The sequence below is a fragment of the Pseudonaja textilis genome, chromosome 2 (assembly GCF_049901715.1).
Source record: "Pseudonaja textilis isolate UNSWEBS1 chromosome 2, rPseTex1.2, whole genome shotgun sequence".
NCBI classification, from domain to species: Eukaryota; Metazoa; Chordata; class Lepidosauria; order Squamata; family Elapidae; genus Pseudonaja; species Pseudonaja textilis.
This window is the reverse complement of record NC_141991.1, coordinates 229,542,802-229,569,934: the sequence shown is the minus strand read 5'-3', so window position 1 is coordinate 229,569,934 and position 27,133 is coordinate 229,542,802. Positions and strand designations below refer to the sequence as shown.

The following is a 27,133-nucleotide window of genomic DNA, read 5'->3' as shown; positions in this document are numbered from 1 at the left end:
TAATTGCAGCACCCTATGTTGAGGTAATTCCCCGTTAGGAGAATGAGTGCATACAGGGAGACGTATAGAGAATAATGTTTGAATAACACACACACAGCATACAGATACACCGTACAGTAAATATAGGGTTTTACTTTCAATAAAAGTTTAAGCAAGGTTCAAAATAGGCAGTCCAGAGTCATTCACAGGTTAAATCAGTCAGTTTTCAATCCAGGGATAATCCAAATATCAAAGTCCAGTGTCAAAAACAGTTCAGTATCAGACTTACATCAAATCCAGTAATATCAGTCAATTAGAAGAAATGGAGGAACAGCAATACTTTCCAACAGAAGGAAACAGAGACTGAGACACACTCTCTTCTGAGATTAAGACTAAACAACCCAGGTTTCTGGCTCCATCTTATGGCCGTTTGAAAAACCACACCCAATTGCAGTTTTTGCAATCTCTTAAAGATGTAGTACTAAAATGTCTATCCTGGGTTATATATTTCTAACCCAAGTACCTGTTAGGTGACTTATATTCCTAACACCCTACGACCAAATGGTTGCATTTTTTTGCCAGTTTCCAATGTTTTTGGTTTCCAGCAAAAAAAATGCCCATTGGGTATAATAGATTCAATTAATCACTGCAGAATTCACTTAAAAATGGTAAAATTGGGTGCGGTCACATGATTACCCACTTAATGACCCCCACTGCTGACTACCATGATTGCAGGCTCAATTATATTTATAAGTTGAAGATTACCTGTAAAGACTGTACAATGTCAAGTGGAGTGGGTGGGTTATTTGTTTACTTTTTATATAGTGTGGCACTTCTTCATGGATGTTGACAGCAGTTGGAAGATTTTTCGATTTGAATAAACTGTTGCTTATAAATTACTGTTGGAGTAAATTGCTTCACACTAAGCAGCAATAACATACAGTTATCCAAAGCACTAATTTAACTGGAAATGTGAAATAGTGATAGCCTAAGCTATATTTAAACACATTTTCCTATATGTCAGAACTCAGTTGTAAAAGTAGAATTTGGTATAATGGACAGTAAAGTGATGCTTCTGAAATGGCAAACATCGTAATAAGAAAATAACAAATGAAGGTGACAAAGAAATGGGGAAAACACTGCAGGGATAAAAAGCAATACAGGGATAAAACAGTGTTGCAGTATATGCTTAAGGCAAGTGATAATGTTATTGGACAGATTCACTAATTATAATATCTGTAAGCTATAGAACTAATCTAACCACTTTGTGCATCTGCTTTTATTTCCTAGTTAGGTTTCTTAGTACTTCAAGCTAATTTGCTCCATTGTTATTTGCTTTCTATAATAAATCATTTTAATTCATTTTCAGCCATGTACAGAAGTACTTTTCATTGATATATTTCATGAATATAATCAAACGCTTACTCCAGTTCTTCTAGAAATGGTTCACTCCCTACAAGGTATTTTTTAAATGTTTAATAGTGTATACTACTAGATTATATAATTTTCATTAAGTAATATAAATATTTTGCCAGGTAATGTTGGGCTCTAATTAATACTACTGAAACTTTAGGAACTAATATATCTCTAGGACAGGGGTAAGGAAACTTGGCTCTTTTATCCCTTATGGACTTCAACTCCCAGAATTCCTGAGTGAGCCATAAAAGGTTCCCCATCCCTGGCCTACTAGCTTTTCAGTTGTGGGGGAAATCAATTTTTGACTTGAATGGGACTGTTTAATATACAAATGTAGGACATTCAAGTCAAAAATTGATTTCCCCCACAACTGAAAAACCAGTAGGCCAGGGATATGGCTCACTCAGGAATTCTGGGAGTTGAAGTCCATAAGTGATAAAAGAGCCAAGTTTCCCTACGCCTGCTCTAGGATATTTATTGGCAAATTAAATGAACTTTTAACATGGAATTCATTAGGCATAATTAAATTTTATGAATAAGATTATAGTTGAGATGGAAAGTTCGTTTTGTTTTTGTTGAATAAATTATTGAAGCTCATTCATTCCCAGTTGTCCTTCCTAGCGTTGGTTGAAAGACCTCTTAAAGTCTGAGTATATAGTATGTTGGGACTTTTATTATAGTTGAAATAACAGAAGTTGGCCTGAAAATTAGATTCAATAATAAACTCAGGTCAGCAACTGTTCACCAGTGTTCCCTGTTAAAAGCTGTAGTATTGTTGCTTTGTGTATCCTGTTTTTTTTTTTACAAAAGCAGAGATTTTATATTAAATGGAAACAATTCAAACTTTATATGTACAAATAGTCCTCACTTAATAATGGTAATTGTGTCAGGTAACTGTTGCTAAGCAACACGGTTGTAAAGCACAATGTCATGTGAACATGTTGACTTACAAAGGCATTTCCAGTTGCCACAGTTAAGCAAATCCCACATGGTTTTTAGGCATGGCATCATGCAATCACTATTTGTGCCCTGCTGGCAGGATTTGACTTTGCTTATTAGAAGCTGGCAGTGAAGGTTGCGAATGATGATCATGTAACTGGGACACTGTAACCGTTGTAATTGTGAGCCAGTTTCCAAGCCAGTAATTGTGAGCCAGTTTCTGGATTGTGATTACATGACCATGGGGATGCTGTAACAGCTGCAACTATAAGGGTTGGTTGTAAGTCTTCACGTCCAGCACCATTCTAATTTCGAACTGTCACTGTACAAGTGACCGCTAAATGAGGACGTCTTGAACTTTGTAATGAAGGTTACTTAGCTTGCTTTCTTTCACTTTGGGAAGAAAGTACTATATATTTTGAGCTTTTGAAGTCAGGATTTGGATGATAAGAGGAAAGCAGGATATGTAGTTAGCAATTAGTGATATTTTTGTGCATATTCCTAATTCAGTGTGTGTTTCTTGTTTCCTTAATCATGCCCTCATCACAGGGTTTGACCCCCGAATGAAAAAGGTATCATAAGTGGGATATTTTTAGAGGAGGTGATAATGAGATAGTCTTCTGAATAGAGGTATACTAACATCCCTATAAGGTGCAGTAGTTCTACTATAGCTATCATGCATTAAAACCTAATGAGCTATAAGAGGGCCAAGGTACAAGGCTCTGAATGCAAGTTATTAGATCCTATGCAGAAACAGAACTAACAATTATGCTAAAGAATGATCGCAATGTTAGAGATATGCACCCTTCAAATATACATCTCCAAATATAGATGTGAACAAGTAAAGTAGGGTCTGAATGATTTGAAGAGTAACCATACTCTTCAAGATTATACACAGAAAGCAAAGAAGGAAGTATACACAGATTATACACAGAAAGCAAAGAAGGAATTTACCCCACCAAATCTAATGTGTACATGATTCCCCCATACCACTCACTAAAATAATTGGAATAAAATAAAAATATTGTTTTGATCACCTGAATTGTTGCCAATTAATAACCCCACAAAAAAGAACTAGTTATTCACCAGCTCTAGCTTTTCAGTGGTGATCTAGAAATATATAAAAACTTTACTCTTAACTGTCCAGATGTTATTTATAGGCTCCAATTTTTATAAGTGGCTGAGGAAAGTGATGAGAACCACAACAATGTCGTCTTAAGTTCTACGACAGGGGTGTCAAACTTGCGGGCTGGATGTGTCATGTGCTGCGCCCACCCGATTTAGCAAAAGAGGAAAAAAGCCCTGATATGTCACGTGACGACACCATGATGACATGATTTTGACACACCTGGACATTTTGCAATTGCCTTATATGAGTTGTCTTCATACAGTATAAAACAATTGCATTATAATGCTGATAAGTGGTTACCATACATAAATATCTACATTCCCCTTTTCAAGTGAATGCTTTTCCCTCATTATGGTTTCTTCCAATTTAGAAAGGATTATAACTGTCAAACAAATGCATATTTATTTTTATTCTGCCCTTATTATTTTTTATAAATAACTCAGTTTTTCTCTACTTTCATATGAAAACAATTGCTTTCTTCATATGTCAATGAAAAAAAAGAATTTCTAACTCTTGTTTCTCTGTTACATATATTACTACAGGCCCCACCAACATGGATGATACTCATGCTCTTCTGATTAAAGATGCTGGTAAATTCAGGATTTTTTTTTAATCTTACATTGACATGTGGGATGTTGCTTGTTTTCTAATATCCTTTAATAAATGACAGTATAACATTGTCAGAAGTTTTGAAAACAATTATCAGAATAAACAAGACAGGTAATTAACATAGTTTTAAAAATTAGGTTCTATACAGGAATAAAAAAATGTATTTTGAACTTGATAAGGAACATTTCCAATTCTTCTTGGAATATAGAAAGTGTTCTTCAGATGCTTCCAGCAAAACATTTTTGAACTTTCGGAATGTTCTGTCATAGGAAACAAAATCATTTCATTTATTTAAGCCCTAGCATCAGAAAAATAGATTATTTGATGCCAAAGCCAGCCTACCATACAATCTACAAAAAAATTGGCCAGGAGGATATTTTTTTAAGAAATACCCATATCAGATCAAAGAACAAATTAAATGGAAATCTCTGTAGCATAGTTGCATGTCTGACATGGACATGCTCAGTTTTGCATTTAAACAGCTTTTGTAATAAATGCTGTATATAAAGGACAAATGGACTTACATTGAAGTCAGAGGAATTATGATTAGCATGTATTAAACAGTGCAGTAGCATTTTTAGATTGAAAGACAGATATAGATGCGCATGTAAAGAAAGAAATTTTAAGTTTCTTAGAAAGAGCTAGATTATCATTTTTATCCTTAGACATCCATGAAAGATAATGGTAGATCTACTTACACTGGAGCTTTTTTTGTACATAGAGCTGGATTATAATAAATGCAATAGTTTATGGTAAGCTCTTAGTTGTTAACTTGTTTAATTGAAATGTTAGAAGATTGCTTATATTATTCCATGGGAATCCCAAAGGCATCCCATAATCTGTTACTTTGTGTGCAAAATAATTGTTCAGGTAAATTTCGATGTGGCCCAGCAGTGTTCCTTTTATGTTACAGCCCCAAATCTCCATTTTAATAATCTTACATAAATTAATATGTTTGGTAAATTGCATTCCTTGTTGAACCAGTACATTTAAAATTACATAGCATTTTTTTTTAAATGCCCACATTTAATTTCTCTTTGTTCAGTGTACAATGCAGTTGGATTAGCAGCATATGAACTGTTTGATAGTGTGGATTTTGATCAGTGGTTTAAAACCCAGCTACTAGCTGAATTGCAAGTTACTCATAACAGGTAGGTGCCTTTTTTAATTGGTTGTTCATGCATATTCAGTGTGAATAATGCAGTTTTGAGAAAGTTGTTTTCTCTGCATTCAATCAATTAAAAATATTGTATGTACTATAGATTATTGGCTAATACAAGATTATGCATGTGTTGAATTTTATCAATCTCTCTGTTACTTTCTTCCCTTGTTCTAAACTTGGGATCTGATATAATTGCTGGCATTGCACTTGTAAACCCGCTGTTACTTCTTTCCATACTCCTTCCACAATAGCTATACAAAGCTTTGATAAAATTAGAAAATAAGGAATTGCTACAATGGCAGCTGCATACACATAAGCTGCATTTTGGATCTTAACACTCTCTGGATTGTAGTGATACAAGACACTACATAGTGTAGTTTGTATAGTTTGTACTCTGCATTATAATGTAGATTGCCTTAACATATAGTGGGAACACTTAGGAAGAATAATTGATCTTGGTGGTGGTGGGGAGAGCAAATGGTAGGTGATTAGTGAGAAATCCCAGGACTGCAACCTAGACAGAGAACATTAAAAAAATCATAAAAAGATAATAGCAAATCACTTCAGTATTTTTTTTACTAGAAGTTGAAGAAAGACATTTTTCTTTAATATACATTCTGGAAACAAATGTTATTGGAGACGGTCGTATCATTTTTTTTTTTTTGAATTTAAAAAACTGTCAGAAAAGCAATGACATTCTTCACAAAAGTTCCTACTGAGAATTATAATTTACCAACATCTGAAAAATTTTCTCAGCTTATTAATTAGAAATATTACGAATTGTGGTTCGTGTAGATTCCAAATGCACTAGTGATATAGAGATTATAAAATACATATCCCTAAAATAGCTAACTTTACTGAGCAGTGGAATGGCCTAGAAGCCTCCCACTTGGAAAGTTGAGAGTTCAGTCCTAGGTAGCAGACAGATGTTTCTCAATCAGGGCACAAAGAGAAAATATCTCACTGTGAACTCCATGTAGGTTTCAGGAAGGGCATCTGGCCAGTAAATACTCAGCTTCATTCAGTTGTCCTGAAAACTTTATTCCTTGAATGTCCGTATTCAGTGTAAAATATTTTATTGTAATCTATTTTTTTAGAAATTATTGTCAACTGATTTTTATTTATTTTTATAGAAAATTAAATATTTGCAATCATCTTAACACCATATTGTTTAAAAAAACCCTGCAAGTGTTCAGACATTGTAGGAAGAATAAAATTACTGAAAATGTTTTGAAATTAATGTTTTTGATAACCAATTTTAGTAACCGTGACTACAAAAAATAATTTTTGTATTTATAGGTATAAAGCAATACGGCGGCGAGTGATCTGGCTAATTGGTCAATGGATTTCTGTGAAATTCAAGCCTGATTTGAGACCTATGTTGTATGAAGCAATCTGTAATTTGCTTCAAGACAAGGATTTAGTGGTATGTCTAGATATTTTTTACAAATAGCTTTTCTTTATCAAACACTTAGCCTTTCATGTACAGTTTATTGATATTAGTTTCTTGTCACATTCTTTTGTTAGGGATGTATTTATGGATTTTGAAATGTTCTTTATATAACTCAGAAAATCTGAAGTAGTTTTTCTCCCCAGTATCAGATCTAACTGAAGGTGTATTCATTTACTGTTTAGAACAACCTTTCTGTGCTAAGCCAATTAAAATAGATAATCTACTTTAGTATCAATCCAAATGAGTAGTTTGAACTCAGAGTAATCATACACTATTTACATTTTGTTGTTCATTTAAATAAACATAAATGTGAATTTTGCATGTGGAAAAAGTAAGCATACCTCTCATCACTTTCTCAACATACCTAAAATTAGAATCAGGTGCACCAAATCAGGTTCAAATGATTAGAACATCATTGCAGAAGTAGCTGGAAGGCACCTGTCTTATTTAAACCTCAGATTTGAGTTTGATTTGTTCTTTGTTTTTTAACTGTGTGCATCATGATGCCTGGATTGAAAGAGTTCTCTGAGACATTCAGAAAGTTAGTTGTAGAGTCTGGAAAAGGATTTTAAAAAATTGCCAAACAATTGGACATCAATCTTGAAAGATCGTCTAAAAGTGGAAAGAATTTCAAACAACTTTCCCAAGCTGGGCTGTCCCAGCAGGCTTCTAGAAATTCCCTTGTGTTTTGGATTTGGCTTGATCTAGGATGGTCAGTTTTCCAATTGAAACCATAGTTAAATCTGTCTATGTGTTGTGAAGTTAGAGTTTTCATCTTGTCTTCTGACTTGTAGTTGATGTTCATGGATGCATTCTGCCAATCTTCTACCTATTTGTCCTACCTAGTGGTTGTTGTAGTCATTTCATTGCATTTTGTAGATGACTCCTGGTTTTTTTCTTCTGGGACTGCTGGTCTTTTTGTTTACTCAGGATGCTTTAAAAAGCTTTAGTTGGCTTTTTGATAAAATTGTGTGGATATTTACTTTGTTGAAATATGTCGTATAGGTGCTCTGTTTCCTTTTTCTGTTGTTCAGGGTTGCTGCAGTGAGTTTGTGTTTGTCTAAACAAAGTTCTTGCACAGCTCCTCTTGTGGAAGGTAAGGTTGTTGTTTTGGTATTGGAGCACTTGATTGGTGTGGTTGATTTTCCATACCCTTCTGTTTCTAGTTTGCCATTGTGGTCTCTGCTGATCAGGATGTCCAAGATGGGTAGTGAGTTGTTGATTTCTTGGATTCCTTTGAAAATGTTGTTGATGGTTCTGTGGGTGTTTTCTAATTAACACTTTTTTATTAAGGTGAAGGTGTCATCTACATACCTATTTGGGTTGTATTTGTGGAAGTGCTATGTCTTCTAGACTTTACATAACAATCTCTGCTATAAGTCCTGAAAGTGGTGACCCTTTAATTTGACAATGAATTTAATTTAAATAGAAGTTTATGAGATCCATAATCCTGAGTGTTTCAATCTTTGTGTATCTGGAGCAATGTAGTCATAGATTCTTTGGCTAATTCCATATTTATGGACTGAATACAGTGATATCAAATGAGACCATGATTTTGTCTTCATTTATAGTCTGATCTGATTGTTTGAAGGCACTTTTGTGAAGAGTTGATGAAGTATTTGCTTCATCTTGTGAGGTGCCCAAGTTTTTTGTTAATTTCTTTTGCGATGTTAGAGTTAAAGATTCTTGATAATGACATAATTTGAAAGGAGTATGTCCGGCTTGTGCATTTTGGGGCATTCATAGAAGTGTGAGGTCCACTGCTGCTTCTCCGCCACTGTTCTTCTTTGGCAGTTTGGCCTTTCTTAGTGAGTCACCGAGAGTTCTCTTGATCCAATTGTCTAGTTTTTGTATTGCGTTAGTGTTCACTAGAATAGATACTCGTATATCAACTTTTTCTTCATATACTGTTTTAATAAAGATAAAATATTGATACATATTTTTTCACATGACTACATATAATCGTCATTTAATGACTACTTCATTTAGTGACTGTTCACAGTTGCAACAGTGATTTAAAAAGTAGTTTTGCAACCAATCCTCGCATATATGACCTTTGCAACTCTGTAAAGCAAAGGAAAGCTATAGTAAGATGTAAACACAACTGCGATTTCATTTAATGACTAACCCACTTAACAGCCAGAGTGCCAGTACTAATTGTGGTTGCTAGACAAGTACTGCTTGCATCATCAACTGCTGCAGCTGCTACACTATTAAAATCAAATGCTCTGTCTTTTGCTTCCATCTGTATATGGACATCTGTGTTTTTGTTTCAGTTGTTGTTTTAAACAATCTTTAAGGTGACTCTGTCTATCCCATATTATGATAGTTTAAACAGAATGTCATTGACTAAAGCAAAACTGTTTCTCTAGGGAAGAGTTCGTGCAAAGTACTCCTAACTATATCATTTGTAATTCATTCATAAGCTTTCTAAAGTTTAGCTGGTTCCCTTTCTTGGAGTGCTCCTCTCTTGCCTAAATTAAGATGCAGCTTCTTTGGCCTGAATACATCTCATGTTAACTACATTTCTCTTTGATTGTCAAAAACTTGACGTTCAATTCAGTGTGCTGCAAAATACAGCAAACCTACAGAAAACCTTAAGGAGGTCATCTTTGTATGTCTGCTTTGCATGATACCAAGGAAGTCTTTGATCCATAAAAATTGCTATAGGTAATGGAGATTGTAGTTATTGATTCATCTAATCAGTATTCAATAGGGTTTGTGTGTGAGCATCCTATCTTTACCTAAAAATCTTTTCTCTTTATTAGGAAGTTAAATAAATGTAAAATTCAGATTCATTGATAATTCTGACTGGCAGGGAGTTCAAGTTAGCAGGAAGAAAAGCCTTGCAGAAAGCTAACATTTTTAATAAAAAAGATAAGACATAGAGTCAGGCATATCAGTCTGGAGAAAACAAATATTCCATATAGTAGTTTCTAGTCCAGACTTCTTGCACAATATTATTATTTTTTCTATCTTCTCAGTGAAAATATTGTCAATAACAAAGAAAGAAAATAAAGTTTTTACGTACTTCCCCATTGTTTTCAACCTCAAAAGTTATTTCCAAATTTGAATGTTATTAATTTATATTGTATCATTTCAAATCCTTGCAAGTATGGCAAATATATTAGCCCATGAGAGTTTTTCCAAACTCTTTTACTTTTTATAAAATATTTAATGGAAACTGTTCTGCAGATCTTTTAAATATACAATTTTTAAAGGTAATCTTTAGATCTTTAAATCTGCTGTTCTCATTTTTATAATGAATCTGCCTCTTTTCTGTTTACTAAAAAAAGGGGAATATAATAAGCTACCAAGGAGAAGAAGCAGAACTACTTATTAGTGAAATAGATTAAGATTCTGACAAACAACAACAAATAAGAATGATCATCTGTTTGGGCACAACACATCTTGTTCTTCAGATAAATGTAGTTCTAGTCCCAATGATTTAATCACTTTAGAGTTCTGGATGAGATAATTTGACACTGTATTCAGTGCTCTTTTGGATGATGATTTTTATCCTTACCCTGCTTGGTTCCTAATTGCAGAATTAGAAATAAAAAAAGTAACTTCTCACTTGAAAAGTGGCAAAACTTCAGGTAAAGATGATTTTGTCAAAATTATTGAAAATAAATCCTCATTGTCAGACTTCTGTGTTAGATATTACTGTTAATAAGATTCTATCCTTCCTCAGAGAGTGGCCTAATTCTGTCACTTTTCCCCATGCATAAGAAAGGTGATAGCAAAATCATACCAACTATTGCTTGGTTATTTTCCTTTTTTTTACTTTATTTATTAAGAAAATTGAAGTGGTGGCCTAACTCATGGTAACTCCAAGTTGCTTAGAGGGAAAGAGTTACCATGGAAAAGGCCATTCTTCTTGGTTCATCCAGATGGAACTCCTTAAGAGAGGGGACCTGTAACATACCTGCCTCCCAATCTGGTGGGTCAGATAGATGTAAGGGTTTAAAGATGACAATTATTGTCATTAATTGCCAATTTTTCTACTGTACACATTTAAATTGAATATATTCAGATAATAACTTGACTTCTGAACAAGCAGAATTTAGATCAGAATAATCAAGTGTATCAATGAACAGTTTTGCACCATTTAGCTGAAAAATACTTTCCCTTTCAAAGACCACCTTTATGTGACATTTATTGAACAATCTTGAGCTCAATTCCTCATGAGAAATTATGGAGGAAATTAGTTGTCTTCTTTCAGCAAGGAAATTAATCGCCTTCTTACATTAATGGACCATAGTGCAAATTAATCAACTTCGGTCCTATCAAACAGGGCTATATTTTTTCCCTTCAACTTCTACTTAAAGGATATTATTACAGAGCTTTCTGAATAAAAGTATCACCCTTCAACATTTGCCCACCATCCTATTTCAAATCTCCTATATTTTATCTATAGCCCAAACAGGTCTGCATAGGTGACTAGTTTTTTTATTGCCCCACTGTTCTAGAGAAATTCTTAGTTCCCTAACTTCCCTCAATTACTCAACAATTAAGTTACTCAGTTACGCACTATTGCTGCAGAATGCCCTGCAGCAATAAAATTGTATAAAGCCTTCATGTTATTTGGTGCACAACTCTGTGTTTATAAAGATAACCCTGCTTTAGAAGTTGTTTAATCTAAATTTCTGAAAGTCATATTTCCTTTCTGTCTCTGATTCACCTTGTGGAAACAAACTTACACAAAAGATTTGAGATTTAGAGCCTAAAGTGAAATTGCCAAAATCATCCACCCCAATTATGGCATAGCTGTATGTTCTGCGAATGATTCCTGTATATACAGTATATATTTATAAGATTCTGCCTATTTCACATAGGAGATGTTGTCATGAATTGTCACAGTACCTCTTATTGAAATTACACTATAGGTAAATATGAAGGTCTGATCAGTTACCGAAATTGTCAGTAAACTGTGTACTGTTAAGGCTTTCCATCATAACATCCATTTCACCTGGCACTCATAATCCCAATTGTCAGAAATGGTAATTTCTCTATGATCAAGAAACTACAGTTTTGCTTCTGCAAGACCCAACTTGGGTACCCACAACTACATAAAGGTTGCCAAGTTTCTAGGAATAGCTGTGGCTTTCAAAAACTCATTGATATTTCTTCTCATTTTTAAATGTTTCCTGTTTTGTTTTTCTGCATTTTTAAATGTATATTTGTGTATTATTGGTTGTGACTATAAATAAATGATTTGTATTTATAATCTGTTGTTTAGCACTGACTTAAGAAGTAGAAGAATTGGAATTGTGCTGTCCAGACAGTTTAGAGTTAATGGGAATTAGATAGTTAGGTAGCAATTGTGAGCTGTTCCCTTAAGGGAATGCACCATGGTAAATGTAGTTAAGGTACCTGGGTAATGTAGTCCATGTCACGTGACCACATCTGTAATCCTGATTGGTCACTAAGTTGACCCTCGATGGGTTGGGGGAGTTTTCCTCACTCTTGGCTGAATTCATGGTAACTGTTCTACTGATGGGAGAAAAAGGATAGGAGATAAACCATCCTTTTACCTACAAGATAGATATACAAAGGATTGGTCATTAAAGAAGAACTTCGTCACAAATGTGAGTTATGAGGATACCTGATGAACCAATAAATGTACTTTGTTACGGATGTCTTGTTGAGTTTATCTCCATTTGTACAGCTTACAAATCCACCACTGTACAGAATACAGAACAGGAATCTAAATGTTTTATTTTAAAACTTTTATAAACACTCTGGACAAGACATGTTCTAATTCAATTATTTTCACTCAGGTCCGTATTGAGACAGCAACAACATTGAAGCTTGATATCCTTTTCCTTGTATAAATTATTATGATATAACAGAATGCTGAAAATGATTGGATTGGGCTTTGAGTTTTGTTTTTGTTTTAAGTCATGAGATACAGGTTTTGTTTTTTCTTAATTCAACTTTACCAGTGGATGATTTTGAATTTAGGACTGATCAGTTCTTACCAGTAAGTATTTTATCTAACTACAAGTAAATATGTCGGTTGAAAGGTGGAATATTTTAATTATAAAAATTGATATAGTAATATGTAATGTACATCTTTGAAAAGCAAGGAAGATAATATAATTTGGAAAACAATCTTTCCTGATGGTATAGTTAAAATATAAGAGTTCTTTATAAAAAATAAGTTAAAAATGAGTATTAACATTTTACAAGCGATAATCTCTTCCAGGTTGTTCAGTGAATAATCCAATTATTCTGCAAAGCATCTTCTTATTCTGTAACAAAGCGCAGATTAATTTGTAGCAAAGTGCACTAACTCATTGTTATGTAATCTTAGAAAAAAATGTCATTGGGAATATTTAAAAGTCTCTGTTGTCGTCAATGTAATGTTTCTTATATTTATATCTTGCTGATTATAGAAGAAACATACTTTTAGTTATCTATTTCTGATAGATTTTGTACATTGAATGAGCTGTTATCATTTCAGGCATCTTAAAACTGAATATGAAGTAATATTATTCATAGAAAAGACATGAGGGATAGAAAATAAAAAAAGAGAAGGAGAAAAACTAATTTTGAAATAGGAAGTGACTGCATGAATCTTAATAATGCTAGATTTGAGGCAAAGATAGACCAGATATTTCAGATGTTAGATTAACTCTTATTAAATATTTTGGATCAGTAACTGAAATAATTATTTATTAACTTCCAATCTTTTTCTTATAGTACTTGGAATCTATGTTTACATTGCTCTTTAAACTTCTTCAAGAAGTTAGAGAATGTGATACAAAGATGCATGTCCTCCATATTCTCTCTTGTGTAATTGAAAGAGTCCATATGCAGGTAAATTTCATTTTTCTCTTTCTTTTAAATTCATATGAAACTTAAAAAAAGAAATCAGAGAACATTTCGTTGAAGCACATATTATTTTAGTTTGTTGAATTTTTTAAATAAAGCATTCTCCAGCTTTCAAAGTTATGTAACTATGTGTTAGAAGTTTTTCATAGTTATGAATTTGGTTCTCTTTCCTAAATAAGTAAACTTATTAAACTTAAAATAAGTAAATAAGTATTTGAGTACATTAACTAAACTCATGTGATAGAGTTCCATAGACAGAATTTTCATAGCTCCCTTAAGTTCTTATGAAAAACAGAATATCTGGAATATCTGCAAAACTGCATAATGTCATTTAGACATTATAGTCTAAATCTTCAGGTATTTTACCCAGTTTCATGGTCAGAACCATTTCCAAGAACAAACAGTCTGATCTGCCTACCTCAAATTAGAAGGATACAATTCTGACTTGCATGGCTGTGCAGATAACTGAGGATAAGAAACCTTTAGTCTAAGGATCAAATACATGCTTTATAACATCATATGCTTCCTGTGGATTTATTTGGTGCTTTTTCCTCCTTTCCTGTTCCTTAAAAAGCTGTTGAAGACGAATTAGATTGATAGTTAGGTTAAATGTTTTCTGTAAGAACACCCTCTATCCTGCTGTGGTTTTCTGAAGGAAGTACCACTAATTGCCTTGGCTGAAATATTCCTTGATAGATATCCATGCCTGTTATCCATCCTAAAACAGTACTTAGTTCTCAGTTTGAAAGTTCAAGAAAATCCAGCACTGATTTTTTTACACATTATTTATGAATAATACTTATAACATAATTTAGAACTTGCAATAAAATATAAGCTTTTTTCCTAGAGCTTCTCTTATAATTGTTGTAATGATGGTGCTAATTCTTAAACAATGCTGTATTTATGTTTTGTTATCGCTTGATTTTGCATATTTTTTTAAAGTATGAAATTGTTTATTTTCTTGAACATATTCATGGAATTAAGACTTACATATGTTAATTCAGTAAGTTAGCTCATTTCTTAATTTTTACATCTAAATTGAGATTCATTTTACTTTTAAATATAATATTACATTGCTTTTGGTTACAGATAAGACCTTACGTAGCATGCTTGGTTCAGTATTTGCCTCTACTTTGGAAACAAAGTGAAGAACACAATATGCTGAGATGTGCTATTTTGACTACCCTAATTCATCTTATTCAGGTAAATTGTTCTCTTTTTTTCCTCATGTATTTTTAACTTACATAATATTGATATCCCACTAAAATTTAATATCATACTAAATATTTCAGTGTATCTCAACCTCTAAGGTTAGCCTAAAAGGGAATGTTATAGTGTTGTTCAGATCCTTTTTTCTTTCTCTTTGCCTTTTTTTGCTTGTGAAATTTTCTTGTGCTATGCATACTTACAGCAATAAAACAAATAAGGCTTGAATAACCACCAGATTTGAATGTGCACATTTTATTACATTATAATAGTACAGGCAACATTTCTGTGGCCAAGGAACAAAAGTAATGTGGGATAGGGTCAGAAGGTCATAAAATAGGTAAGGTTTCATTCATATATGGGAGTGATTGGTGTTTAATGGTTTTTAATTGTGATAACCCTTATCCTGGGGACTGCACTATAGTTTATATGAGTTTCTCACACCAAAATGCTAGGAAAATTGCTTTGAATTTTAGCATTCATGATAGAAGGCTATAAAAGCCAGAGAAAAGAATCTCAGGGATCACATGCAGATTGTGCACCCTTGTTCAAGAGGAAAACTCAGGAATTCCTCAAGACTATACAGATTGTTTTAAAAGGAAACAAAAAAACACACAATAGGTTTAGAATCTTTATTGGCCAAATCATGGCTGAACCCTTTGTTTTGAAAAAAAGAAAAGAAAAGAAATGGTGGAAAGATTCCCTTTCATTTCTCTTGAAATGTTGTCTGTAATTAAGAGAAGGTAATTTGTTTTAACTTCACCTCTTACATCCTTGCTAGTCTTACTTCCCTCTACACATTTTGGAGGGTTCTGCAGAACTATTTTACTTTTTTTCTTATTCTAAACTATTTTTTTCTTTTAATTTCACTTCACATTTGCATTGTATCACCTTGTGTTTCAACTCTTCTGAATCTCAACAAAAGGTTCATCCTGCAAAATGAGAGCAGGTTTGAATTCTTTCATGAATCCTCCATTGTTTAGCTTTCTACATTTATCTCAATGCATATTTCATATAATGTTGATAGAGGAGGCTGCCTTGTTTCTTCTGAAATAGAAGAGTTGATCTCTATTATGGAAAAATGTAGATTATGCATAGAATGAAACCTGACCTACATAGTAATTCAAGTTCTTGACTAGTAGAAGATATATTCTGCTATCTAAAGTTAAAAGGTACTGATGCTGCATCTAATATCCCTTAATAATAATAATTAATTCATTTGATAAAATAATTTAATTGGATGCATTTTAATGGAACTGATATTCTATTAGAAACAGCCGATTAACAATGTTTTCCCAAAACTTGATATTTATTATTTCATTATTTATCATTATTTATTTGGCATAAGTGGATACTTAGTTCTTCTTTCAAAGCATCTATGTATCCAAACTGTGAACATTATTGTCCTCCTAAGAGTGTCCCTTTTCTTTAAAATGAAGGTATATTCTGATTCTGGTTTTGTAATGCTGCTTCTCTTGTACTGAGTCATCCTCTTCTATAAAGTTTCTTGCTTGGTTTCTCCAATGTAGAGCTCTGAACACTCCTCACTGCAATGAACTGCATGCACTACATTGCTCTTCTTATCTTTTGATGTCCAATCTTTATCTTTATAAATAAATACCTTAAAACAGATATTTGGGAAACACCACATACCTATGTTCTTCAAACTCACTAACACAGGGGTCTCCAAACCCCGGGCCACAGCCCACTACCAGACACCAAAACATAAGAAGAACAATGTAGTTTAAGAAGTCAATCACTTCACATTGTTGCAAATGAAACAGGAACAATTACATGCATAATCTGACCATAGGGATTTGTTGTTTCTTTTGATTATTATTTTCTGCAGGGTTTAGGAGCAGAAAGCAAGAATCTTTACACTTTTCTGCTCCCAATTATTCAGTTAAGTACTGATGTTAGCCAGCCTCCTCATGTATATCTCCTAGAAGATGGATTAGAATTATGGTAAGTCTCTCTTCCTTTTCAAAACATTTAAAGAATGTAATACATTACACAAAAGAAAAAGAAGAAAATGAAAAAAGATGTAGTAGATTCAACACAAAATATCAGTAAATAAAAAGAATTTACAATTGCCATAAAATTTAAAACTCGCTATTTTATTTTTTCATCAATTAAATAATGAATTGAATATATAAAGCTAAATTCATCATCTCATTTTGGGAAATGATTATAACTTACTGTAAAATTCTAAACATAGATATTTATATTGATACCATCACTGCTACTATAAACAAAATTTGAAGTCTGTTTTTTTCTATTAGGAATCTTTCCAAAACAAGTAAATAAAAATATCATAATCTATTAAGATATATGCTAAGTGTTATAATAGAATAGTGATACTTAATGGCCTATATCAGAATTTTGGGGTATACGCAGCAATGGCAAATTAACAGCATATACCCAGAATAAGTATTTGACTAAATCTAGCAAAAATGCTTCCCCTAAATGTCACATAACAAGGAGAACTTGGATACCTAGAGCAGCAGTCGCCAACTTTTCTGGTTCTGTGGACCAACAGAAGTGGTGGGGAGGGGATGGTTCTGTGCAGGCGATGGGCAAGTGCAGAAAGCCATATTTGCACAAATGGAGTTTAGCACACTTGCCTGCCACTTGTGTGGCCCAGGGGTCCCCAACCCCCAGGGACCCCTGAGCTAGATTATAGTTTTAAGGGGAAAATATTTGAAGTAAAGTTAGTAACCAGTAGTAGCCTTAAAGTTTATAAATAATTTGATGCAGTCACCAGTTAGGATCACTGGGAGGGAATCAAGAACTTAATACTGTTTTTACTAATTTTAATATATTTAAAACAATTTACTGTTTTTCACATAAGAACATGTACAGGTCTATCTTCCTTTTGTGTTATTACCAGGGAAAAAAATCAGATTATTTTATATTAAGATTTGGCTGGTATGCCGTTCATTGTTCCAGTACAACCTGTTTGCCAGTAAAAAGTCTGCCTAGCTCTTTCCTTCCTGGCTTTTTCATGAAAAGAAATAAACAGGAAGTTCAGCAACTGAGGACAAGAGCAAAACCAAGTGAGAGGGATATGGCCGTAAGGGAAGCACAGCAGGAAATCAAAGGAGACAGAAACGATGTATCATTGCTCAGTGAGCAGCCCAGCTATAGCATAAAGAAATGGATAAAGAAAAATCCAGGGTGATGGATTAATTTAGAAACCACAGCTTAGACTACATTTGAGTAGCCTTTGGGCAGAAAAGAGCTTGTAGCTAACCTGTCATGGTTTTAAGTACAAAAGGAACTCTCTGTTATGTACAGTCAGATTAATAAAAGAAGGCACAAGGAGGCAGCAGAAACTCTGTGGGATGGGAATTTTGTAAATTGATATAAGGTAAAAGGTCTCATAGTTTTCTTAAAATGTATATGATAACAATGAAGAGAAGAAACTAATATTAGAAAGAGAGGCAGAAACTATAAAAATATCTTTACCTTCTATAGTTTCTTCATCTCATTCTAATATTAATTTCTCTCTATATTGCTACTATCTATATATCTTGTTTTACAACTGGTCCCAGAATTTGTATAACTAAGCAATGCAGTCTTAAAACATTATCACATTTCTTACAACAGCAATTTCTGCAGTCCTGCAAAGCAATATGTTTCCAAATTACTAAAAAGTATCTGTCACTGCTTTTTATCTATTCACATCCTTACTGCATAAGTAAGGATGTATATAAACTTAAACACTGTTCAAAATACTGTGACAAGAAAACTCTTCATTTTTAATAATATACAGTTTTGCTCATAAGTTTACATACCCTGGCAGAATTTATGATTTCTTGGCCATTTTTCAGAGAATATGAATGATAACACAAAACCTTTTTTTTCACTCATGGTTAGCGGTTGGCTGAAGCCATTTATTATCAATCAACTATGTTTACTGTTTTTAATCATAATGACAACAGTAACTACCCAAACGACCCTGATCAAAAGTTTAAATACCCCGGTGATTTTGGCCTGATAACATGCACACAGGTTGGCACAAAGGGGTTTGAAATGCTATTAAATGTAACCATCCTCACCTGTGATCTGTTTGCTTGTAATTAGTGTGTGTGTATAAAAGGTTAATGAGTTCCTGGACTCCTGACAGACCCTTGCATCTTTCATCCAGTGCTGCACTGATGTTTCTGGCTTCTGAGTTATGGAGAATTGTCAAAGGACCTGAAGGAAAAGGTAGTTGAACTGTATAAAACAGGAAAGGGATATAAAAAGATATCCAAGGAATTGAGAATGCCAATCAGCAGTTGTCAAACACTAATCAAAAAGTGGAAAATGAGGCATTCTGTTGTAAACAACCACAGTCAGGTAGACCAACTAAAATTTCAGCCACAACTGCCAGGAAAATTGTTCGGGATGCAAAGAAAAACCCACAAGTAACTTCAGGTGAAATACAGGACTCTCTGAAAACATGTAGTGTGTCTGTTTCAAGATGCAGAATAAGGAGACACTGGAAGAAAGATGAGCTGCATGGTCAAGTTGCCAGAAGAAAGCCATTACTACGCAAATGCCACAAAGTATTCCGCTCACAATACGCCAAACAGCACAGAGAAGCCTCAAACCTTCTGGGACAGTCATTTGGAATGATGAGACCAAAACTGGGCTTTTTGGCCACATCCATAAATGCTACATTTGGAGAGCTATCAAAGTACATCATTCCTACTGTGAAACACAGAGGTGGATTGCTGATGTTTTGGGGATGTGTGAGCTACAAAGGCACAGGAAATTTGGTCAGAACTGATGACAAGATGAATGCAGTATGTTATCAAAAGATATTGGAGGAAAATTTGCATTCATCAGCCTGGAAACTGCACATGGGACATACTTGGACATTCCAACATGACAATAATCCTCAACAAAAGGCCAAGTCGACCTGTCAATGGCTACAGCAGAACAAAGTGAAGGTTCTGGAGTGGCCATCTCAGTCTCTGAGCCACTCTGGGGAGATCTCAAATGTGCAGTTCATGAAAGACAGCCTAAGAATTTACAGGAACTAGAGGCTTTTTGCCAGGAAGAATGAGCAGCTTTACCATCTGAGAAGATAAAGAGCCTCATCCACACATACACAAAAGACTTCAAGCTGTCATTGATGTTAAAGGGGGCAATACACCATATTAAGAACTGAGATGTGTAAACTTTTGATCAGGGTTATTGATGTAGTTTCTGTTGTCATTATGATTTAAAAAGAGTAAACACAGTTGATTGATAATAAATGGCTTCAGCCAACCACTGACCATGAGTGAAAGAAAGGTTTTTGTGTTATTGTTCATATTCTCTGAAAAATGGCCAAGAAATCATAAATTCTGCCAGGGTATGTAAATTTATGAGTACAACTGTACTTTAGTTTCTAGGAAACATTCTATTATTTAATGTTATTTTGTTTGTCTCTCTAGGTTAGTAACATTAGAGAATAGTCCTTGCCTAACTCCAGAGTTGTTACGAATATTCCAGAACATGTCAGCTCTTCTTGGTAAGCTATCAGTATTTGAATTTAATCTATTCTGATTTTAAAATGGTATAATATTTTTTTCTGTACAAAATAGTATTTTTAATTTTTTTCATCTAAATGAAAAAGACTGATATAATGGCTAAAGACTGAAATAAGATATTGCAATATCTGAGAGGTAAATCAATCCTAAAACATTTAAAGAATTCTGTTTAACATGTATCTTGCATGTTCCATTGCCTCTATTATTGCAAGGTTCTAATTGTACAATAAATACTCTATTAACTACAATACATAGATAGCATCAAGGGGAAAGATAACGGGTATATTTATAGTTTTTGTATGTACATTTACCAGGTGGATAAGTTATCTTAAAAGTGATAACTTTTTATAAGCATTATTGAGCTGTGATCTCTTCATATCATAAAAATATTAAATAAAAATATTTTGGAGATTTTTTTCAGAATGTATATCTTTGACCTTTTTAAGAAGTGTTTTTTATTTAGTAAGCAATTTATCTTCTAAATGTTTGAATTATACATGCATACATAAAGGTTCCACTGTTGTTCTAATGGCACTGTAATAGCCTTTCCAATAATCACTAATTAGTAATTAAAACTACTGTTTTCTGAGTAATAGCATAAATTGTGCATGCGTAGATGATTTTAGAATAATTTATAAGAATATAATGGTCATACAGGCAATCCTTGACTTAAAATAGTTCATTTAGTGACTGTTCAAAGTTACACTGAATTGAAAAGCACTGAAAAAAGTGACATGACCATATTTCACACTTATAGCCATTGAAGTAATCTCATGGTCACATGATCAAAATTCAGATGTTTGACAACTGAACCATATTTATGTTGGTTGTAGTCTCCCAGGTCATGCAATCAACTTTTTTGACCTTCTGACAAGTAAAGACAATTGAGGAGCCAGATTCACTTAATAACCATGTTATTTTAATAATTGCAGTGATTCACTTAACTGTGACAAGAAAGGTTGTAAAAGTGGGGCAAAACTCATACAACAAGTGTCTCATTTAGCAACAGAAATTTTGAGCTCAATTGTGGTTGTAAGTTAAGGACTACCTATATTACAGAATATTACCTAAATTGTGTTTACTTAAGTAGTATTAAACTGCAGTAAAAATGCTAAAATCATCTGATGCTCATTTTCTAGAATTAAGTTCAGAAAACCTCCGAACTTGCTTTAAGATCATCAATGCTTATCTTTTTTTATCTTCATCTGAATTTCTTCAGGTATGTATCAAATCAAATTTAGTATTATGTATTTCGTGAAGCTTGACTTTTTTTGAGTTAATTTTTTGTACTTACTATGAATAATTAGTTCATGGAGTATTGTAATAATTAATTAGCTCTACTTTTTTATTGTGTGCTTTATGGGAACAAGATGAAAAATAACACTGGCCAATATTTTATTGTAAAAATACGATAGAGAATAGATGTCACTTTATCCCTTATGATAGCCAACTCCTATCTTCCCCAAATTCTACCCTTTGGTGGTTAATTACAGCAACAACTTTTTTTTTAACAGCTGTACTTTGCATGACTAAATGGCTTATTTAGCAGGTCTTTAGCCAGTCCTATATGTTGTAGACCAAATTAAATGTAATCAAAATTGTTTTATTGCATCTGCTATCCTTAACAGTTCTGTATTCAAAATACAAGTAGTCCTCGACTTATGACTGGTTTCTTAGCAACTATTAAAATTATGACAGACCTCCCCATAGCTACTTACAAGGACTTAAAAAAACTATCTTTAGATGCATTTTGAATACAGATTTGAGATACATATGTGATTTTTAAAACAAAGTCAGTAGAAAAGGGGAACATGTACAGTTTTATGAATTATATAGTTAAATTTCTGGGCACTAATTATCACAGTCAATATTCTTTTTTGTATTATTACTATAGTTAACTTGAAAATGGAATTTTTATTATTAAGGTCACTGTGCCTTCAGTTGCAGCATCCTTAGTATTTGGATGTGTTTCTTCCTTTTATTATATAGTACACTGTGTCTAAGAGTCAGATAAATGTTTTGGCATCATTGGCTTTTCAAAGTATAGCAGTTCATAATGACTACTAGTTTTATGGTTGAACAACTTCCAGGTTCCTAAACTAGCTTCATTTAGCCAGATTACAAGTAAAATACACTGCTCAAAAAAATAAAGGGAACACAAAAATAAGACATCCTAGATCTGAATGAATGAAATATTCTTATTAAATACTTTGTTCATTACATAGTTAAATGTGCTGACAACAAAATCACACAAAAATTTTCAATGGAAATCAAATTTAGCAACTCGTGGAGGTCTGGATTTGGAGTTACACTCAAAATTAAAACAAGTCAAAATGAGGCTCAGTAGTGTGTGTGGCCTCCACATTCTTGTATGACCTCCCTACAATGCCTGGGCATGCTCTTGATAAGGTGGCGGATGTTCTCCTGAGGGATCTCCTCCCACACCTGGACTAAAGCATCCCCCAACTTCTGGACAGTCTGTGGTGCAACGTGGCATTGGTGGATGGAGTGAGACATGATGTCTCAGATGTGCTCAATTGGATTCAGGTCTGGGGAACAGGCGGGCCAGTCCATAGCATCAATGCCTTCGTCTTGCAGGAACTGCTGACGCACTCCAGCCACATGAGGTCGAGCATTGTCTTGCATTAGGAGGAACCTGGGGCCAACCGCACCAGCATATGGTCTCACAAGGGGTCTGAGGATCTCATCTCGGTACCTAATGGCAGTCAGGCTACCTCTGGCAAGCACATGGAGGGCTGTCTGGCCCCCTAAAGAAATGCCACCCCACACCATTACTGACCCAGTGCCAAACCAGTCATGCTGGAGGATGTTGCAGTCAGCAGAACATTCTCCACGGCGTCTCCAGACCCTGTCACGTCTGTCACATGTGCTCAGTGTGAACCTGCTTTCATCTGTGAAGAGCACAGGGCGCCAGTGGTGAATTTGCCAATCTTGGTGTTCTCTGGCAAATGCCAAACTTCCTGCACGGTGTTGGGCTGTAAGCACAACCCCCACCTGTGGACATCGGGCCCTCATACCACCCTCATGGAGTCTGTTTCTGACCATTTGAGTAGCCACATGCACATTTGTGGCCCGCTGGAGATCATTTTGCAGGGCTCTGGCAGTGCTCCTCCTGTCCCTCCTTGCACAAAGATGGAGGTACTGGTTCTGATGCTGGGTTGTTGCCCTCCTAAAGCCTCCTCCACATCTCCTGATGTACTGGCCTGTCTCCGGTAGCGCCTCCATGCTCTGGACACTACGCTGACAGACACAACAAACCTTCTTGCCACAGCCCTCATTGATGTGCCATCCTGGATGAGCTGCACTACCTGAGCCACTTGTGTGGGTTGTAGACTCTGTCTCATGCTACCACTAGAGTGAAAGCACCACCAGCATTCAAAAGTGACCAAACCATCAGCCAGAAAGCATAGGATTTGAGAAGTGGTCTATGGTCACCACCTTCAGAACCACTCCTTTATTGGGGATGTCTTGCTACCTGCCTCTGCTTTCCACCTCTTGTCTATTCCATTTGCACAACAGCATGTGACATTGATTGTCAATCAGTGTTGCTACCTAAGTGAACAGTTTGATTTCACAGAAGTGTGATTGACTTGGAGTTACATTGTGTTGCTTAAGTGTTCCCTTTATTTTTTTGAGCAGTGTATAAGGCTTTTAACCTACTTCATTTTTATATGCAAATTACTGTAAGTGATAATGACAGTCACATGTACTCACCTTCCTCCAATGCAAAAGCTGAATTAAAGTCATTTAATAATTATAATAGAACTTCTTACTGTTGCTTCTATATGCCTCATTGCCTGTCCTGTTAGCTTTATTAGAATAGATAAGACAAATTAGAATTCAGTTGACTACGAATTTTATGCCCTCATTCTTCCCTGGGCCTTTTGTCTTTTTGGAAAAGTTGTTTCTGGAAATCATTGTGTTCTAGCAATAACCAGTTGGCACAGAAGGATGCAACTGAAGAGATAATGAATTGTCCTTCAGTCAGTTCATATGCAACAATGCATAAGCCTAATTTTATTGTATCCACCTGTTATAAGCAAAGAAATGTTGGAGGAAGAGCAGTTTAAAAATAATTGTTTTAAATCTAATGAAAGTAAACAGTATAAGATTGTGTTGGATATTAAAGCTAGAAGACAAAACAGCTTCAGCTACTATAAAATGACATTAAAATTATAATCATTGAGTTAATAAATGCACATCTTTGACAATTAGTATGTCATGATACAATAATTTTCTAAGCAAATTGGCAAAAGAATTATACATTAATTTTTATTCTAGATCTATTCATCAGATCTCTGCAGATCATTTTGTGAGATCTTAAAAGATGTAACTACTGAAGGACAAGTTCAAGTTCTGAAGGTAAATAATTGACCTAATTTATTGTTGGGATGCTCTAATGTGTAGAATTTTTTAAGTTAAATGCAGTTATAAACTTGTTATTGCTTGCATTTCATAATCTGTTATTAAACAAACATTGCAGATTTTGTAAAATGGTACATGTGTTGATGCTCCTTGCTCAATTAACTCTACTTCTTAGTCAAATTATTATTACTAAATTATTTTTGTTTGTTCATTTATTTATATCCTGCCTGAGTTATTTTCATAAATAACTCAAGGTGGCAAACATACATAATCTTTGTCCTATTTTCCACCCAACAACAAATCTGTGAAATTGGTTGGGCTGAAAATGACTGACCCAAAATCATCCACCTGGCTTTCATGCCTAAAGCAGAACTAGAACTCACAGTCTCCTAAGTGTTGTTGGACTGTGAAACTGAAAATAAATGAACATTTCTAATGAATATTACACTTTCTTCACTTCCCATCAAATTTATTAAATAAATATGTAAATAAAGTATTTAAAAGGCACTTAAAAGATACCATTTGTATCTTGTCCTTCAAATAATATACGATAGTTTGAAATGGTTTGCGTACTGAAACAATTTAGTTTCAAAATCAAGGTAGTAGGAAAAGATTTATTGTGAAGTGGAACTTTTGAAGAAAATTCCAGAGAAACAAATGTGCAATTGAGGAATAGAAAGAGCTTAAGACACAAAAGTTGAAGGCAAAGAGATGAAGAGAGTATATAAAAGCAAAACTTGTAGACAAGCCTGTTTTTCAGGACGTTAGCATTTTGAATAAGAAAACAAAAATCTAGAAGATTTTTAGATTAACTATCATTTAAAAACCTCTGTCTTCATAAAATACATAAGGGCATTGATGACATTTTAGAAACAAATATAGCTGCATGCTGTTCACTATTGCTGAAGCTGTTCTGTTTTTGTTGTTACCAAGTTGTAATTTTTTTCAACTTTTTCAGGAAAATAAAAATAATACAGAACATACTATTATTGTTTGGCATATACAATATAGTTTTGTTTAGATTCTTAAGATTCTAACTAAAGTTTTATCCTGAATTATAGAGTTACATATAAGTGGAATGTTGGATTATTCATGGGAATATCAGCAAGCAGGTTTCAGGAATTTGTGTCAAACATCTTTTTTAATCTTTCTTTATTAAAAAGGAGATCTTTTCTCCTTTAGATTTTTTTTGGTTCTAACATAATAGCATTCAGCTTGGTCAATGGGAACAGGAGACAAAGCTCAACATAGGTTGAAAAAATATCAATATGTGCAAATGAACAAAAGCATAATTCAGAACATTAGAGAATACCAAATTTGTAGGCTAGACAAGGAAATGAAAAGAATGATCAAGGAAAATAATGGCAAATTACTCCAGTAGTGTTGCCAAGAATACAGCATGGTTATGTTTTTCTAGTCACCAGAAGTCAAACTTAACTCAAGTGTATCAGTATTGTTTTATGCCATGTATATTTATAGTGTACTAAGCATTTTCTTCTCTGTTGATTGAAACAAGAGACTATTTGAATAATTAATTTGATTAATATCTTTTAGGTTGTAGAAAATGTTTTCAAAGTGAATCCAGTGCTAGGCCCTGAAATGTTTCAACCTCTTTTGCCATCTGTGGTTCGTGGAATTATACAGGGGGAGGTAAGGGCCTCTTAGCCATAATGTGTTTCTTAGTTAAAAATTAAAAAATGAGGAGCTACTGAAAATTTTCAAATACTTCTTGTATAAATTTATATTCAGTGTTAATTACTGCTAACTTCATTTTTTTCTTTTCTATTTCTATGACAAAGTCAGTTTCAGTATTTATGGTGGTTTATAGATTGTCTCTATATACTGGTATTATAACAATACTTTTTTATTACTTTTAAAATCAGAGTTAAATTTATAGTGCAAATTTATAGAACTAGTGTATTGCCATTTCTAGATCTTTTAAAAAGTTTTCTCACTTCAAATAGCTGGTGTTTGATAATGGGAAGTGTTACAATAACAATATTTAACACTTTTTCATCCACTTGTATCATTTCACAATACTGTTCCATAAAATTTTTGCTCTGAAGAGTGTTGCCATTGAGAATAACAACAATGAGCTACTTGTTTCTAATTAATAGCACTTTTTAAAGCAAATCCCTCCAACTCACAGATAACTATAATATATAAAAAACCTTGTTTTTAGAGAATTGTAAAATCTTTGGCTCCTTTGCTCACTTATTGAACTCATTGGTATTTATTTTGAGCAGTCATTCATAGAATTGTCATTGTAAATCCTTGGAAAGGATGGGAGCCAGAGAAATAATAAAATTCATTTCTTCTTGATATTCTCATAAGTACTTATTTGAGGTTTTCTCATATGGTTGTACCTTACTAATGCCCATGTATAGTAAATATACAGTGCTGCAAAATTGATAATGCAGTAGGACATGTGGAATGCCCTTATTTAATCAGTCCAGCATGCTTTTATCATGTTCATACTTTCTCACTGA

General features: G+C 33.8%; 1 protein-coding gene and 1 long non-coding RNA gene across 2 annotated transcripts in view; one reads left to right on the top strand and one right to left on the bottom strand.

Moving 5' to 3' along the window:
* Positions 1-27,133, bottom strand: part of LOC148127406 (uncharacterized) — a 679,100-nt gene that overhangs the window by 203,261 nt on the left and 448,706 nt on the right. The window lies entirely within an intron of this gene.
* IPO11 (importin 11) overlaps positions 1-27,133 on the top strand; it is a 65,926-nt gene that overhangs the window by 15,605 nt on the left and 23,188 nt on the right. The window contains exons 14-26 of the mRNA XM_087927242.1: positions 1,349-1,439; positions 4,006-4,053; positions 5,118-5,223; positions 6,534-6,660; positions 12,471-12,504; positions 12,633-12,673; positions 13,396-13,512; positions 14,617-14,730; positions 16,583-16,698; positions 20,163-20,239; positions 21,398-21,477; positions 24,561-24,641; positions 26,199-26,294. Of these exons, the coding sequence (XP_087783368.1) occupies positions 1,349-1,439; positions 4,006-4,053; positions 5,118-5,223; positions 6,534-6,660; positions 12,471-12,504; positions 12,633-12,673; positions 13,396-13,512; positions 14,617-14,730; positions 16,583-16,698; positions 20,163-20,239; positions 21,398-21,477; positions 24,561-24,641; positions 26,199-26,294 (1,128 nt within the window). The remainder of the gene's footprint in view (positions 1-1,348; positions 1,440-4,005; positions 4,054-5,117; positions 5,224-6,533; positions 6,661-12,470; positions 12,505-12,632; positions 12,674-13,395; positions 13,513-14,616; positions 14,731-16,582; positions 16,699-20,162; positions 20,240-21,397; positions 21,478-24,560; positions 24,642-26,198; positions 26,295-27,133) is intronic.